This window comes from Hippopotamus amphibius, chromosome 1, assembly GCF_030028045.1.
Source record: "Hippopotamus amphibius kiboko isolate mHipAmp2 chromosome 1, mHipAmp2.hap2, whole genome shotgun sequence".
NCBI lineage: Eukaryota > Metazoa > Chordata > Mammalia > Artiodactyla > Hippopotamidae > Hippopotamus > Hippopotamus amphibius.
Window position 1 is genome coordinate 219,469,178 of NC_080186.1, and position 17,646 is coordinate 219,486,823.

General features: G+C 34.7%; 1 protein-coding gene across 5 annotated transcripts in view; it reads right to left on the bottom strand.

Annotated features, from left to right (window-relative positions):
• The window catches only part of FCHO2 (FCH and mu domain containing endocytic adaptor 2), a 122,054-nt gene that overhangs the window by 44,346 nt on the left and 60,062 nt on the right, over positions 1 to 17,646 (bottom strand). For all 5 annotated transcript variants that reach the window (XM_057741249.1, XM_057741276.1, XM_057741240.1 and 2 more), the window contains 3 exons: positions 6,997 to 7,041; positions 4,831 to 4,903; positions 1,632 to 1,656 (listed from right to left, as the gene is read on the bottom strand). In XM_057741249.1, coding sequence (XP_057597232.1) covers positions 1,632 to 1,656; positions 4,831 to 4,903; positions 6,997 to 7,041 — 143 coding nt within the window. The remainder of the gene's footprint in view (positions 1 to 1,631; positions 1,657 to 4,830; positions 4,904 to 6,996; positions 7,042 to 17,646) is intronic.

A 17,646-nucleotide genomic window follows, 5' to 3' on the forward strand; every position in this document is an offset into this window, starting at 1 on the left:
CCAAAGTATCCACAAGACAGATTATACCAATTTACATTCCTACCAACAGTATGAGTGTATCAAAACTTTTCCCAATATGATAGGTGAATATAGTAATTTCAACCTAATTTGCATCAGAATGAGACTACTATTCCGAACATTTCTTATGATTATTCACCACAGCCTTTTACTTCTTCTTATGAAAACTGCCTGTTTTTATCCTAATGCCCTTGTCCTACTGGGATGCTTGCTTACCTTTTATCTGCATAAAAGCTTTACAAAGGAAAATAATTAGCCTCTTGTTTAATGTCTTGCAAATACACTCTGCCCAACTATCTTTAGTGATCCAAATCCTTCTATGGTGTATTTTTGCTAATTTTGTAAGTTTTCCATTTCTATACAGTCAAATTTATCAATCATTTCTTACATGGCAGTAGAATTTTGTGTCCTCTTTAAAACCCCTTTTCTGATTTCAGAAAGTACTGGCTAAAGTTCAAATCTGTTTAATATTGATCATTACAGAATAGTATCAATGAACTGAGAACATTTAAAACATTTTATTTAAAGTGTATATAAAATAAAACATGAAATATTAAAATTTGTATTCAATGCTGCAATCATCAAATATATGCTATAAATAATTCAGAAATAAAACATAAACACTGAAGTAACTGCCAAACACACTTGCTGACTTTTTCATTAATCAGTAAACCAAAGCAGGCAAGTGGTAAGGTAAACGTTACAACTCCAAAAACACTCTGATGATTTTAAGCCTAGAGCTCATCAGAAGTCTATTTCTTTATTTTCACTATAAAGTTATTAACAAATTGTAATTTTCTTATTTTAAAGCTGAAATATGAAACAAAAATACTAGTTTTATCTTAACATAAAACACAATGTTTTACAAAATATGTAGTTCTTTACTTTGGTACACCAATATGTTATAAAAGACCATAATGTTTTGGAGCTAAAAGAAAACTAATAATGCAAGCAAGAACAATAAAAGAGACAGCTTGACTCTACTACACTTATCAACATGACCAGTGTCTAATGACCAATCTGAAAAACATATCTGTCTACACAATTACCTACATCATTTGGTAAATCTACTCTCTCACTGTAACCACAAGGAGCTCCATTTGATATCTTCCTTAATTATATATGAAGAAATATATTTAAGTAAGAAATATAAACAAACTTTAAAACAAAAAGCACAGAAAAGTACTAACCATGGTTGTTGCTACTTTTTCTAAAATGACAGTCTCCTAAACAAACCTCAAATACATGAACAAATACAATAGTATTTTAATAGATCTAAGACTCCATGAGTAAGAGTACATTTTAAAATAAAACAGAACGATTTGAAATCTGACATATTTTCCAAGAAAAAGCAATATGCTATGGCTCCACTCCAATTTTAAAAGTAAAATGTCGACGTTTCAAAAGTAGTTAGAAATACCTTCTGTTTAATAGGAAAGCACCTGGCAATGTAAAGCCAAAAATACATATGTAAAATAATTTTAATAGTGAATTTCTAATAACATTGTTAGTATTTTTCTTTGAAAGATTTGTAAACAAACTCAACCCAAATATGCTAGGTATTTCCTAATGAACATAGCTTAATTGTTTATACCAAAGTAAAATCTACTTACAAGTGAATCTGCATCAGGGCATTCCCTATTAAAACAAACAAAATATTAGAAATATTCAACTATTAGATCTGGTAAGTATACTATATCGAAAGTGTTTGCCTTGGTATTTAAACATAACTTTCATTTAAATTCTATAAAAATATTTAGAGAAATCAAATCATGAATATTAAAATACACCAAATGAATTTAAAATTCAAAGACATTGCCCTATACTAATACCACAGACAAAATAAAACAAACAGCTTATAAATATGTTTAAAACTACTTTCAAAAATACTTCTTTTCCATGAATATGCACATGAATCATGTCAAGGACGCTGTCAGTCCTACAAGGATTTCTACTGGCCTTTAATCCTTCAGGTAGAGGAAGTTAAAAACAAAACAAACAAAAAAACTCCCTTAAAGAAGAAACTTTGGCTTTAAAAAGTCTGTATTTACATTTACTGGTAAATAATAATAGTAAGTAACATTTTTAAATAAAAATTTTTAAAACTTTTTTCCTTTAAAATATTTTCTATAAGCTAGTATATATAGAAGTGAAACCATTTTTCCCCAAATATGTTAAATGAGTAGCTAGACTTCCAGTTGGAATAGTTTCTAGTCTAATGTAATATGCATTTGAACACTGATATTTTATCATTTAACTGATAAGCAAATACAAATTTAGATATAATCTATTGAAATTATTTTAAATGTAAAGCTAAAACATAAAGACCAAACTTCTCAACTAATCAAATAAAGCCCTAAAAATATAAAATTAAAGGCACTGAAGCCATGAATAAGGTTAGAAGAATTTATATGTATACATTCTAAAACAAATTCACAAACAAAAAATCAGAGTGCACATTTAAAAGGCACTGAATTAGGTATGGACTTTGGTTTGAGACAGTTAATACATACAGAATAAGATTCTGCTGCTTTAATAACAGTCTGAAAACACAGACATTAGGTACACCTTAAGAGCCAAATGAACAAAATAAAAAACACTAAATTAATATATAAGATAAACAGGTAATCTTTATCAATCCAAAGACTAAGCACAAACCATGGAAATCTATAAATTAAAGAACTTTGTTAAATAAAGGCGGTATAGACTGAAAAAATGAAAAAAGAGAGAGATGACTATTCTGCTCTTAATTCAAATGGGAGCATAAGGGTAAATGCAAGCCCCACGTGTCTTTATACCTACCTAAAATAGCAAATTTTGACAAAGAGCTTCCTTATTGTTGGTAGATTATAAGGAATATTATTTCAAAAAACCTATGCATACTCTAAGGAAATGATTCACAATAATAATAAATCCGATCCCTGTACAGAAGCAAATCAATTAAGATGTTGGAACATTTCTCCTCCCTTCTTTTTTAAAAGATAAAGTTTAAATATAAAAGTAAGTATAAAAATTCCAAACCATTTATTCTCTGGCTTTAAGCCAGAACTCTCCAGTCTTTGTGGTAAAGCACTCATCTGTTTTGCCTTCACAGTACGCAGTATGAGACCTGCAGACGAAGCCCCAGGAAGACTAAGCTCTGAGCAGGACCCCTTTCCACAACTGCTGGCATTTCAAAAGCCTTCAGGCTATAAGAAGAAGCATGCCAAGAGCCTCAGGCAGTTCAAGCAAAGTGAATTCTAACATTTTTCCTGCCAGGGAGTGCTGAAAGAAGGCGATAAATGATGCAATGATTTAAGCATTAGTTTTCTGACCTAGTATTCTTATTGGTTAAAATATTCTAATATCTAAGTGGCCTAATGATCATATTGGGAAATTACTGATTATGAAAAACCATTTTAAAAACATGGAATATACAAAAATATTATAAGCTCCCTAAATGAACAGCTGTAAAAACCATCAATTATAAAAACATCTTACCTCTTTATAATATAGTCACTAACAGATAAATTGGCTACATTTTAAAAGTTTATTTACAAATCAATTGTTTAGACTTCAATTTCCAATATTATAAAAGAGATTAGGTTCCATTCCCTTAGCAAAATACCCCCTTCACAATGCTCAAAAAAGACATTCGCAGAAGAGACAGTAGCTATAGGCATAAATCAATTTGCAAATAGTCTTAATTTGTTAAACCAAATACAACCAGGGAGGAGGAAAGAAACAGAGGTTCAGTATGGCAGAAACTCCAAGAAACTCTGATGACAAGCACATAACCAGGCAGGACACAAGACCACCCAAAGCACAAATGTAAGAGAACTTATGCTGAAAATATGAATGTCCATCAAAATATTAAATCTCGTGAGTTTTGCTGATTATGCTAGAGAACTAGGGATTTTAAACAAATTTTCAACAAATCAACTCAAAACTTTTGATTAGTGTCTCTTCGGTCTAAATGGGTTGAATAATTAAGCAAAGTTCCTTTAATTCCCATTTGTCTCCGGTTAAGCATAATTCAATGACTCTCAACCCCAGGTATATATTAAGGCCAGTACACAGGCTGCTCAGAAAAAAAACCAAAACTCTGCTGGGGCCTCACACCCCAAGAATCTGATTTAACTGGTCTGAAGCAGGGGGCCTGGCATAGATATATTTAATTTCTCAGGTAGTTCTAATGTGTAGCCAAGGTAGAAAACTTGACTTAGCTAATACTAGTTTAATTTCTTATATGCTAATTATATTTCTTTGTATATCAATTTACTTTTTAAAAAAGGTAAATGAAAATAAAATAAAATGAAAAGGTAAATGAAATTTATACTCCATCTTCCATGTAAAAATGAATTAGTATAAATGTTTAAAATACGTTAGGGCTTTTTTCTCCCCCATTTATGTACACACATATCACTAAGTTCCTATAAGCTTAGAGTTATATTGAAAGATTTTCATCAAATTGTTAACCATGGCATTTTTCTTAGGTTATTAAGACTTAGAAAAATTTTTAGTTTTCTCTGTACTTCTGTTTATTTTTTTAAATATGTATGTATTGTTTTATAAAATAAGACTATCTTTATTAAAGTTTTAATTTCAAAACACTAAAGCTTTCATCTTGAAATTTTAAAATAATAAGAAAAGTTAACACTTTTAACTAAAACTAGAGGACCTGGCAAATGTTCTTAGAAAAGTTTGTATTTTTGCCATATATACTTTGAGTTATTTCCAAAAGAAGTTTTTCTTTTCAAATTCATAACAATAGTCTTATTCTTAATTATTTATAAAAATAGAAAGGATTTTGACAATATTTAATATACTTACACAGACTCTGCATCCTTTTCCTTTTTAATTATTCCTGGTAAACCAAAAGTCTTTCTTTTCCTTGGTTTTATACCTTAAAATAAATGTATATTGTTACAGAAACATAACTGTTCTGATAAATATATTAAACTTACAAATGCATCTTGTATCTTGACACGATTTGCTCATAACTGTTGATACTAAATTTGGATGAAAGAAATGAAAGTATCAACTGCTAAACCCTAATATTTAAATGAGTCATAGTCTGTTTAAATTTTTCTTAAGTTAATATAATATAGTCTGTTATCCACCAAAAGGTTATACACAGAACATTCACTTGATTGATGAAATTCTCTCTTCCCCTAAATCACCTCAGCCAAAATAAGCATTTGGAGATATCTTAAGACTTCAAAGAAAGTACATTATTCACTAAGATTTTGTTATAAATGCAGGTCAAATCATCTTCCCTATATAAAGAGTCACAAAATATAAATGTGTTGTTTTAAGTGAAAAGATGACAACAGATCCATTAACAGTATGACATGGGAAACTTACAATATGGCATTCTTTTGTCCATATCTTATATCTAATGTAAATAATATTATAAGTGGATCCAGGGTTTCCCTGGTGGCGCAGTGGTTAAGAATCTGTCTGCCAATGCAAGGGACACGAGTTCGATCCCTGGTCCAGGAAGATCCCACATGCCACAGAGCAATTAAGCCCATGCACCACAAATACTGAGCCTGTGCTCTAGAGCCCACGAGCCACAACTACTGAGCCCACGAGCCACAACTACTGAGCCCACGTGCCACAACTACTGAGCCCACGCGCCACAACTACTGAAGTCCATGTGCCTAGAGCCTGTGCTCCGAAACAAGAGAAGCCACCCCAGTGAGAAACCCAAGCACCACAACGAAGAGTAGCCCCCACTCGCCACAACTAGAGAAAGCCCATGGCGCAATGAAGACCCAATGCAGCCAAAATAAATAATAAATAATAAATCTTTAAAATAAATACGTAAATATATAATATTATAAGTGATCCAACTATAAATGAACAAATATCATCTCTGTTTTGCCAAATATGGCAGTTCATCCTCTTCTTGCATGACAAATTATTTTTTAAAGGTCAGTCATACTATCCATTGTTAACAGAATTTAGCACTTAAAGTTTAGCTACTTTTTGAGAACTAGAGTACACCTAAGCTAACTTCTCACCTTATAGATGAGGAAACTACAGAGAGTAGTATTTGTTTTTGTTTTTTTTTTAAGTCAGTATTATACAACTAGTTAACACTACAGCCAGGATTGTAATCCAGGTGTCTTAGAACAATGTTCTTGCTTTCGTGCAAAACTAACGCCTGAAACGTATATTTGTATACCATAATATTTTAAAAATAAAATACGTTTTTATTCTCACAGAGTAGGTATTATTTATTATAAACATTTTTAAAGAACTTTTGAACTTCTTTTGAAGAATTTTAAAGTTTAAATACAGAGAATATAAATAATTACTGCTCTTAGTCAAACAGCTAGTAACTATAAAAAGTCTAGGCCCCAGAGCTCCTTGACTGCTCAAATAATAACCTTACGCACAACAGCAAACCATTTCTCCAAATTCTTACACAGATCTTGGGAAAAAATAGAAGGTTGGTTTCAAATTATTTCCAGCAGCTCACAAAGTGAGATATATAAAACATGACAAAAATTGCAGACATCTCTTGGGTTTCATGCTACGAAAAACATCAATTTAAACAGGAAGGTTGTGGACCCCTTCTCCAAGTCAAGTCATCACCTATTTTGAATGATAGTAACATCAGCATTAATGCATAACCTTATCAATTACTGAAATGTTACCCACTGTAGAATAAGCAGTATCAATATGTAGTGATGAGTTTCATATTTATGACATTAGAATGTTTAAAGATGGATATCAATAGAGGAAATAATCTCAATGTATATCTGAAAACAAATATATGTTATATTTAATCTTTTAAAATACATATATTCCTTTGGGCAAACCTATTGTTTATTAAGTAAACATTAATACCCTCAGGCCTTCAAACCACATTCAGATTTTTTATATCATCCCACAGACCTATTAACACCAATGGAAAGCAGGCCCTCTACTCAGTTAACAGAAACTATTAACCAGCTAGCTGCCACACATTACAAGTAGTCAACTTACCTTCAACTGCACTAGCAGGGTCACATTCTTCAAATTCAATAAGGCCTAAAAGAAAAACGCATGAAAAAGTACTGTTTAAAAAAAAAAAAAAAAGCTGGTAGAAAACAATCAGATCAAATCCCATTACATCTGTTTAATTGTTCTGAAATGTGTTTCAGTGTTATCTGATAGTGTTAATTAAAATATCAGCAATAATTTAAAAATCAAATAAGCCAAACACTGAAAAACACTTGAGACTTACCTATTATCATGAGCACAATTTACTGAAAACCCTTTATATATGATACCACAGAACTGGAGACACAGAGACCTAACATGCAGTTTCTGCTTCCAAGGAGCTTGCTGTATGTATAATTGAGAGAAAACAAGTATCGTAAGAGGCAGTTGCTGAATCCTTCGTTGTGCTGGTGGGAAGGACAGGGGGACCAAGAGAGCAAATATTACTAGAATGGAAGCCTGGGACCTTGTCTGTCTCGTTTACCACTGTGACCTAGCAAATAATGTCTTCCATGAATACTTGCTAAATAAATAAATGAATTAATTACATACTAGCTAAGTGGTGATGCTAGGATCATAACCCAGATCTAACTGTATAGCAGGTCAAGGAATCTGAACTATAGTTTGCAGGCAAAGGGAAGAGTTTTCATGTGAGAAAGTGATACACATACACACCCCTGCAAGGGGGTCTTACAGAAAAATTAATTCAGCACTGGTATGAGGGACAGACTGTAGAGAAGGGGAAGATGATAAAATGGAAACCAGCTGAAAAACAATTAAAATAGCCTTGAAATAACAGGTCTGCTGAGACTAACCTTAAACGCCATAAAATATGATGTATTTCATATATGTAAAGTACCAAATTACTTAGATAGTAAATAAAGCAGCAAAAAGCAGGAATTACTCTTCTATTGAAATATACCCAAAGCTAAATATCAGACTAAAAATTTATGTTCCACTAAATTGTCACTTTAGCCCTGTTTTGTAATATATAAATTTATGTAAGTCCAGCATTTTTTGTGAAATAATTTTTAATATATTAATGGTAATTGGTACAACCTGCTACATCAAGGAATTTTAAAATAGACCCTGAAGAGTGGATAACAGAGGATTTCACTACTGGTCCTTCTGAGGTATTAAGCTTAACTATAACTATGCAGATTTGTGATCAGAGTTCTCATTGATCATTCCATTACGAAAGAAAACCACTCGCGAACAAGAAAAAACTTCTCTGCAAGCAGGAACACTTAAAATATTGGTTAAAATGTCCTTCTTACTCCCAAATCAAAGATTTACTTCCTCAGTTCCAGTTTCTATTCAAATAGAGTAGATTAATATTTAGTGATAAGCAGAATAAAATACTCATAAATGTGCTGATAAACAAGGTCAATTAATTAGCAATATCTTCCCTACTGGGGCATTCTTATGATATATATCGTATGGCTAAAATAAAAAACACACCACTTCCATCCAAAAAATTCTTAAGAGTCAGAAAATGGCCCAATTAAAATTTCAAGGACTTCAAGTCCACTTTGTAAACCTGGAGGCTAAGAATTCGTTAAGTGAAAGGGTAATGAGCTTGTTCTTAGAATCCTTAAAAGGCCTACATTAACAGCTCACAAAGAGGGAACTGAAAGATCAATAAAGGTAAAGAATTTTAGTAGTAAGTGAATCTGATAAACAGCAACTTTTTGCTTGGTGTAAGAATTATGAAGAACAAAAAATCTCTACCTAAATTACCAACAGCTTATTATGTATTACTAGTTTTATCACTTATTAATAAACCTTGAGAAAATATAATCACTGTCTAGAAAAAAAAAAAAAAGGCAACCAGAAATGTGGTTAATCCAAAATTTTCCTCCCATTACACAGCACATCACTGTGCCAGTAACTATTTACAGAATCTCTAATACTCAGGCTATGGTTTTGTTTTTTAAGAGAACAAAACAAAACACCAATGCCAAACTACATTATTTACAAATATATGAAAATGCAGTACCTAGAAAAACTTATACAACATCACCTTAGCAAATATAGTATATATTAAGATCTTTGGATGTCTTCATATATGTGAAAATAGTGAAGGAATCCATTAACTCTATAAACATCAATCCTTTCAAACAAAATTCTACATTTTTTTCTCACAAAACATTTTTCCTATATCAGACATATCTTGATTGCTTTTATCTTTTTTAAACATCCTCTTAAAATCCATCTGAAACAGAAAAATATCCAATAAAAATAAGCTATTCAAAATGACATTCTTAAAATATCAGATGTCAAATCCTTTCAAATTATAAAATATATGTTAAAAATTTTTAACTGAGTTCCATCCACACATAAGCTTTTCTATTAAAAACAGAAATACTAAGTTTCTGGAATAATAAAACTAAATTATATAGCCTTAAAAAAACCATTAAATCATGCATGAAAAAGATTTTCAAGTGGCATATGGTCCACATGCTGCTTCACATGGCAAAGGTTTGCGTGCCTGGCTCAGTGCCAGTTGACAGCTCAGCTGGATATCAATGCACATTCTGACCCCCCTTGTAGCATGTCACTTCTGAACTGTTTCACAAGTAGAAAGTTTATTCAGCATCTCCCCCAAATGCAGTCCACTGCCCATCATTCTGCTATTTAATCATAAGACAAGTTACTTTTTTTGACAGTACCAAAGCCAGAGTGAGAGTAAGAAAGAATAGTTTCCTACAACTGGAATTTCAACTGTTTTAGGCTCAATTAATTCTGTTGTCAAAATAAATAACTGCTCTTAGTGCTTAGATTTTATGCTGGGCCACAAGGGCAATTTAGTTTGTATAAAAGCAAAGAAGACCATTTTGGCTCTGTCTCCTGATGCTCTTTTACACATTATCTAAAAATGCCATCACAAGTTCAATTAAAACCAGAAGAAATTAAAGGCAGACCTCGAAGAGGGCAATGATCCAAAGTAAAACAATTCTTACATATGATGCTTTAATCATCAGATAGGAATAAATTATTGCTAGCAAAAGAAAAAGTCAGTAATCTAAACAATTCACCCAAACCTAATTTGGATCAAAACCTTTAAGAAATGTTACAGGAGGAAAGAATTTATTTAACAGTAATCTTTAATCACTACATATATTCTGTGGAATGAGGTAGAGTATTAAAAAAATGTGAAATATTTAATTAATAGTTTCCATTGTTTTGGAATCAATTCTAAATCTCAGGCCATGAACAAAATTTGCAATTTTGTCTAGTTATAAACTGGCCTCAAAACTCAAATAAGAAGTCTGAGCTCTCCAAGTCAAGTATATTTCTGCATATACCCTACTAAAACCACAGAACACTGGTTCCAATTAGAAGCCAAAGTAAAACATACAAACATGGCCAGACCCCCAAAGTCTAACAAAAAGTGATGATTATGGGGGAAGGGTGGGGGAGAGAGGAGGGAGAGGGAGGGAGGGAGGAAGAGAAAGAGAGAAGAAGGGACAAAGGGAAAGAGGGTGGGGGTGAGGGTGACTCAGAAACAATGGAAATCAGTGACATTTTCAAGCTTGCTCCTGGGCCTATGGAACATTCCTAGGTGCCTGCGATGATGAACCAGGCAAGCTAACATGAAAAAGAACATCGAACTCTGATTTGTGGTGGTGTGCAAAGGGCACAGAGGCTCAAGTCCTGGTTTTGCCACTTGCTTGTTGGCTGATTACCTTGGCCTAGTTATTTACCCTTTTTGAACCCAGGTCTTATCATTTTTATGAATGATATGGGGGATGATAATAATACCTTTTGCCATATTTGCTTTCTTTCTCCCTCTATACATACTCATACACACAGGTTTTGTTTTTTTGTGTGTTTTTTTTCCCTAATTTCCTAAATCATTTGAAAGTAAGTTGCAACATCAATGTTACTTCATTTCAGGAGTATTTATTTTAATAAAGGGCTTGTAGAAACAATTCCCTCAATCCAGTGGTTCCAAATCCCAAATTGTAGTTGAATCTCCTAGTGCAATGCTTCCTGTATCAGAATCACCAGGAGGGCTTGTTAAACCACACATGGTTGGGCCCCGCCCAGCAGAGTGTCCTATACAGAAGGTCTAGGTTGGTGCTCAGGAATCTGCATTTTAAACAAATCCCAGGTGATGCAGATGGTCCTAGGATCACACTTTGAGAACTACAGTCCTAGGGATCCCTTGGGTCCACTGCCAGATAGTCAGTATGTCTAGACAGTGCTTCTCCAATTTTACTGCACATACAAACTGCCTAGGGACCTTATTAAAATGCAGCTTCTAATTCAGTAGGCCTGGGGTAAGGCTTGAGAGTCTGCATTTATAACAAGCAACCAGTGATGCAATGCTACAGGTTCTCAACAATGGCTGCATGTCAGAATCAGACGAATTTTAAAATATAGTGATACCAAAGATCCACCTTACACCAATGACATCAAAATTTCTTGAATAGTGCACTGTCTGTACATTTTTCTTAAAGAGAAAGAGAAATAAAAAGGAAAGGGAAAAAATTTTCAACGAATGATTCTCATAGGTACCCAATGCTTGAAAAGCAGTGATGAGGCAAACATAGGAATCATAGTCTTAAATCAAAGGAATGGGTTTTTAACCACAGAACTTCAGTCACTGCAAAACCTTCTAAATTTCCATCTAGTTCTCCAAACACAGCATCTTGCCACTGAAATATAATTGCCTCCTACATCCAAAATCTGACACTGCCTCCCATACCTCCAGACTGAGTCATGTTTTCACTTTCTGTGATCCTGATAAAGCCTTTAGGGATTATACTCCACTCACTATAATCTCATTTCTCTGCAAACTTTCCCCTTCTTCACAAGTGGTACAGAAGCCATGTTTAGACCACATGACCTAGTCAGAACTGACTGGACTAGAAAGATTACCCCAACCCAAGATTACCTAGACCAGATTCTTCCCAGGCTAGAAAAGGGACAAAAACCTGGGTTAATTTGCAGCGGTGGTTGCAATTAAGGAACAAGTGAAAATGCCTATAAATTACTAGATCACCTTGCATCAAGTACCTGGAGAAGCAAAGCCATTCTGCAAAGAAAAAAAATAAAGCAGCAGAAATGCAAAGACTGAATAAAGGAAAAATGATATCTAGTATTCCTACTGGTTTGGGTTTCCTTCTGCAGCCTGCCTATATTCCTTATTTTGGATCCTTGGGGTACCTCAGTCTCTTTCCCATAAACTTCCTTTTAAGTTCAGATTGATTTAACTTCTTTTACATACTTCAAACAGAACTAAAACCCTGTCCTTATTCTTATGCATATGCAAAAATTGCAATCAGCTTACTTTACTTTTTTATTTCTATTTTTTGTCAGTGTTTATACACTGAACATTTTTAATGGCTACTTCAAATTAATGAACTAAGCTTTCCTTAAAGCCTGCTCAAAACAATTTAATCTTTACTTCACAATTTAGGATTATTATTATGATGATTAGTTACTGTGCTGTGATATGACTGCAGATGTAGTTGGTGCAGAATATCAGATTCAATGATTTCTGAATCCAAGAAGAACAGCTGAATCAAGCTTTGAAAAAAGATTAGGTATTGTTATGAGCTACACAATTCTAATGTATCATGACATACCTGCTACTATACTACACAAGAAGGGAATTCTCTAACAAAGAGTTAGGCAAAGGTCTTCTGTAAAAAGTCAAGGTAGTAGGGACTTCCTTGGTGGTGCAATGGTTAAGAATCTGCCTGCTGAATCAAGATGGTAGAGTAGGAGGATATGCACTCACTCCCTCTTGCAAGAGCACCGGAATTACAACTAACTGCTAAACAATCATCGACAGAAAGACACTGGAACTCACCAAAAAAAAAACACCCCATATCCAGAGCCAAAGGAGAAGCCACAATGAGATGGTAGGAGGGGTGCAATCACGTTAAAATCAAATCCCATAAATGCTGGGTGGGTGACTCACAAGCTGGAGAACAGTTATACTGCAGAAGTCCACCCATTAAAATGAGGGTTCTGAGCCCCACATCAGGCTTCCCAACCTGGGGGTCCAGCAACGGGAGAAGGAATCCCCAGAGAATCAGACTTTGAAAGCCAGTGGGATTTGATTGCAGGACCTCCACAGGACTGGGGGAAACAGAAACTCCACTCTTGGAGGACACACAAAAAAGTGTGCTCACCAGGACCCGGGGGAAGGAGCAGTGACCCCATAGGAGAAGGAACCAGACCTACCTGCTGGTGTTGGGGGGTTGCCTGTGGAGGTGGGGGGCAGCTGTGGCTCACTGAGGAGACGGGGGCACTGGTGGCAGGGGTTCTGGGAAGTGCTCATTGGCATGAGCCCTCCCAGAGTCTGCCATTAGCCCCACCAAAGAGCCTGTAAGCTCCAGTGCTGCACAGCCTCAGGCAAAACATCCAACAAGGTGGGAACACAGCCCCACCCATTAGCAGACAAGCAGATTAAAGGGTCACTGAGCTCCACCCACCAAATCAGATTAAAGTTTTACTGAGCTCCCCTGACCCAGTCCCTCCCATCAGGAAGCACCCACCAGCCTCCCAGATAGCTTCCTCCACAAGAGGGCAGACAGCAGAATCAAGCAGTATCAACAGTATTTCATCCTGTGGAACTGAAAACCACAGCCACAGAAACACAGAGAAAAGGAAAAGGCAAAAGACTTTGTACCAGATGAAGGGACAAGATAAAACACCAGAAAAACAACTAGATGAAGAGGGGATAGGCACTCTTCCGGAAAAAGAATTCAGAATAATGATGGTGAAGATGATCCAGGACTTTGAAAAAAGACTGTCTGCAAAGATCAAAAAGTTGCAAGAAAAGTTTACCAAAGACCTAGAAGAATTAAAGAACAAACAAACAGAGATATGCAACACAATAACTGAAAAGAAAAATACACTAGAAGGAACCAACAGCAGATTAACTGAGGCAGAAGGATGAATAAGTGAGCTGGAAGGCAGAATGGTGATAATCACTGATGCAGAAAAGAATAAAGAAAAAAGAATGAAAAGAACTGAAGACAGCCTAAGACACCTCTGGGACATTGTTAAACACACCAACATTCTCATTATAGGGGTCCCAGAAAGAGAAGTGAGAGAGAAAGGACCCAAGAAAATACTGGAAGAGATTATAGTTGAAAACGTCCCTAACATGGGAAAGGAAATAGCTCCCCAAGTCCAGGAAGCACAGAGAGTCCCAGGTAGGATAAACCCAAGGAGAAATATGCCAAGACATATAGTAGTCAAACTGACAAAAATTAAAAACAGAGAAAAGTTATTAAAAGCAACAAGGGAAAAACGACAAATAACATACAAGGGAACTCCCATAAGGGTAACAGCTGATTTCTCAGCAGAAACTCTGCAAGCCAGAAGGGAGTGGCATGATATATTGAAAGTGATGAAGGGCAAGAACCTACAATGAGGAATACTCTACCCAGTAAGGATTTCATTCAGATTCAATGGAGAAATCAAAAGTTTTACAGACAAGCAACAGCTAAGAGAATTTAGCACCACTAAAACAGCCCTACAACAAATGCTAAAGGAACTTCTCTAAGCGGGAAACATAAGAGAAGAAAAGGACCTACAAAAACATAAACAAAACAATTAAGAAAATGGTAATGGGAACATACATATTGATAATTACCTTGAATGTAAATGGACTCAATGCACCAATCAAAAGACAAAGACTGGCTGAATGGATACAAAAACAAGACCCATATATATGCGGTCCACAAGAGATGCACTTCAGACCTAGGGACACATACAGACTGAAAGTGTGAGTATAGAAAAAGATATTCCATGCAAATGGAAATCAAAAGAAAGCTGGAGGAGTGATACTCATATCAGATAAAATAGACTTTAAAATAAAAAATGTTACAAGAGACAAGAAAGGACACTACATAAAGATTGAGGGATCAATCCAAGAAGAAGAGATAACAATTAGAAACATATATGCACCCAATATAGGAGCACCTCAATACATAAGGCAAATGCTAACAACTATGAAAGAGGAAATCGACAGGAACACAATCATAGTGGGGGACTTTGACACCCCACTTACACCAATGGACAGATCATCCACACAGAAAATTAATAAGGAAACACAAGCCTTAAATGACACAATACATCAGCTTGATTTAATAGATACCTATAGGACATTACATCCAAAACCAGCAGATTACACATTCTTCTCAAGTGCACATGGAACATTCTCCAGGATAGATCACATTTGGGGTCATAAATCAAGCCTTGGTAAATTCAAGAAAACTGAAATTGTATCAAGCATCTTTTCTGACCACAAGGCTATGAGATTAGAAATCAATTATAGGAAAAAAACTGTAAAAATCACAAACACATGGAGGCTAAACAATACGCTACTAAATAACCAAGAGATCACTGAAGAAATCAAAGAGGAAATCAAAAAGTACCTAGAGACAGATGACAATGAAAACACAACGATCCAAAACCTATGGGATGCAGCAAAGGCAGTTCTAAGAGGGAAGTTTATAGCAATATAATCCTACCTCAAGAAACAAGAAAAATCCCAAATAAACAATCTAACCTTATACCAAAAGAAACTAGAGAAAGAAGAACAAACATAACCCAAAGTTAGTAGACGGAGAGAAATCATAAAGATCAGAGCAGAAATAAATGAAATAGAAACAAAGAAAACAATAGCAAATATCAATAAAACTAAAAGCTGGTTCTTTGAGAAGATAAATAAAATCGATAAACCTGTAGCAAGACTTATCAAGAAAAAGAGGAAGAGGACTCAAATCAATAACATTAGAAATGAAACAGGAGAAGTTACAACGGACACCACAGAAATAAAAAGCACCATAAGAGACTACTACAAGCAACTATATGGCAATAAAATGGACATCCTGGATGAAATGGACAGATTCTTAGAGTGGTATAACCTTCCAAGACAGAATCAGGAAGACAGAGAAAATATGAACAGACCAATCACAAGTAATGAAATTGAAACTGTGATTAAAAATCTCCCAACAAACAAAAGTCCAGGACCAGATGGATTCACAGGTGAATTTTATCAAACATTTAGAGAAGAGCTAACACCCATCCTTCTCAAACTCTTCCAAAACATTGCAGAGGAAGGAACACTCCCAAACTCATTTTATGAGGCCACCATCACCCTGATACCAAAACCAGACAAAGATACTACAAAGAAAGATAATAACAAACCAGTATCACTGATGAATTTAGATGCAAAAATGCTCAACAAAATACTAGCTAACAGAATCCAAAAACACATTAAAAGGATCATACACCATGATCAAGTAGGGTTTATCCCTGGAATGCAAGGATTCTTCAATACACGCAAATCAATCAATGTGATACACCATATTAACAAATGGAAGGATAAAAACCACATGATCATCTCAACAGATGCAGAAAAAGCTTTTGACAAAATTCAACACCCATTCATGATAAAAACTCTACAGAAGGTGGGCATAGAGGGAACCTATCTCAACATAATAAAGGCCATATATGACAAACCCACAGCAAACATCATTCTCAATGGTGAAAAACTCGAAGCATTCCCTCTAAGATCAGGAATAAGACAAGGATGTCCACTCTCACCACTACTATTCAACATAGTTTTGGAAATCCTTGCCACAGCAATCAGAGAAGAAGAAGAAATAAAAGGAATCCAAATTGGAAAAGAAGTAAAACTGTCACTGTTCACAGATGACATGATACTATACACAGAAAATCCTAAAGATGCCACCAGAAAATTACTTGAGCTAATCAATGAATTTGGTAAAGATGCAGGATACAAAATTAATATGCAGAAATCTCTTGCATTTATATACACTAACAATGAAAGATCAGAAAGAGAAATTAAGGAAACAATCCCATTCACCACTGCAACAAAAAGAATAAAATACCTAGGAATAAACCTAACCAAGGAGGTAAAAGACCTGTACTCAGAAAACTATAAAACACTAATGAAAGAAATCAAAGATGACACAAACAGATGGAGGAACATACCACGTTCTCGGATTGGAAGAATCAACATTGTGAAAGTGACTATACTACCCAAAGCAATTTATAGATTCAATGCAATCCCTATCAAATTACCAATGGCATTTTTCACAGAGCTAGAACAAGAAATTTTACGATTTGTATGGAAACACAAAAGACCCCGAATAGCCAAAGTAATCTTGAGAAGGAAAGATGGAGTTGGTGGAATCAGGCTTCCTGACTTCAGGCTATACTACAAGGCTACAGTGATCAAGACAGTATGGTACTGGCACAAAAACAGAAATATAGATCAATGGAACAGGACAGAAAGCCCAGAGATAAACTACGGTCAACTAATCTATGACAAAGGAGGCAAGGATATACAATGGAGAAAAGGCAGCCTCTTCAATAAGTGGTGCTGGGAAAACTGATCAGCTACATGTAAAAGAATGAAATTAGAACACTCTTTAACAGCATACACAAAAATAAACTCAAAATTGATTAAAGACCTAAATGTAAGGCCAGATACTATAAAACTCCTAGAGGCAAACGTAGGAAGAACACTCTTCGATGTAAATAACAGCAAGATCTTTTTTGATCCACCCCCTAGAGTAATGGAAATAAAAACAAAAATAAATAAGTGGGACCTAATGAAACTTCAAAGCTTCTGCACAGTAAAGGAAACTATAA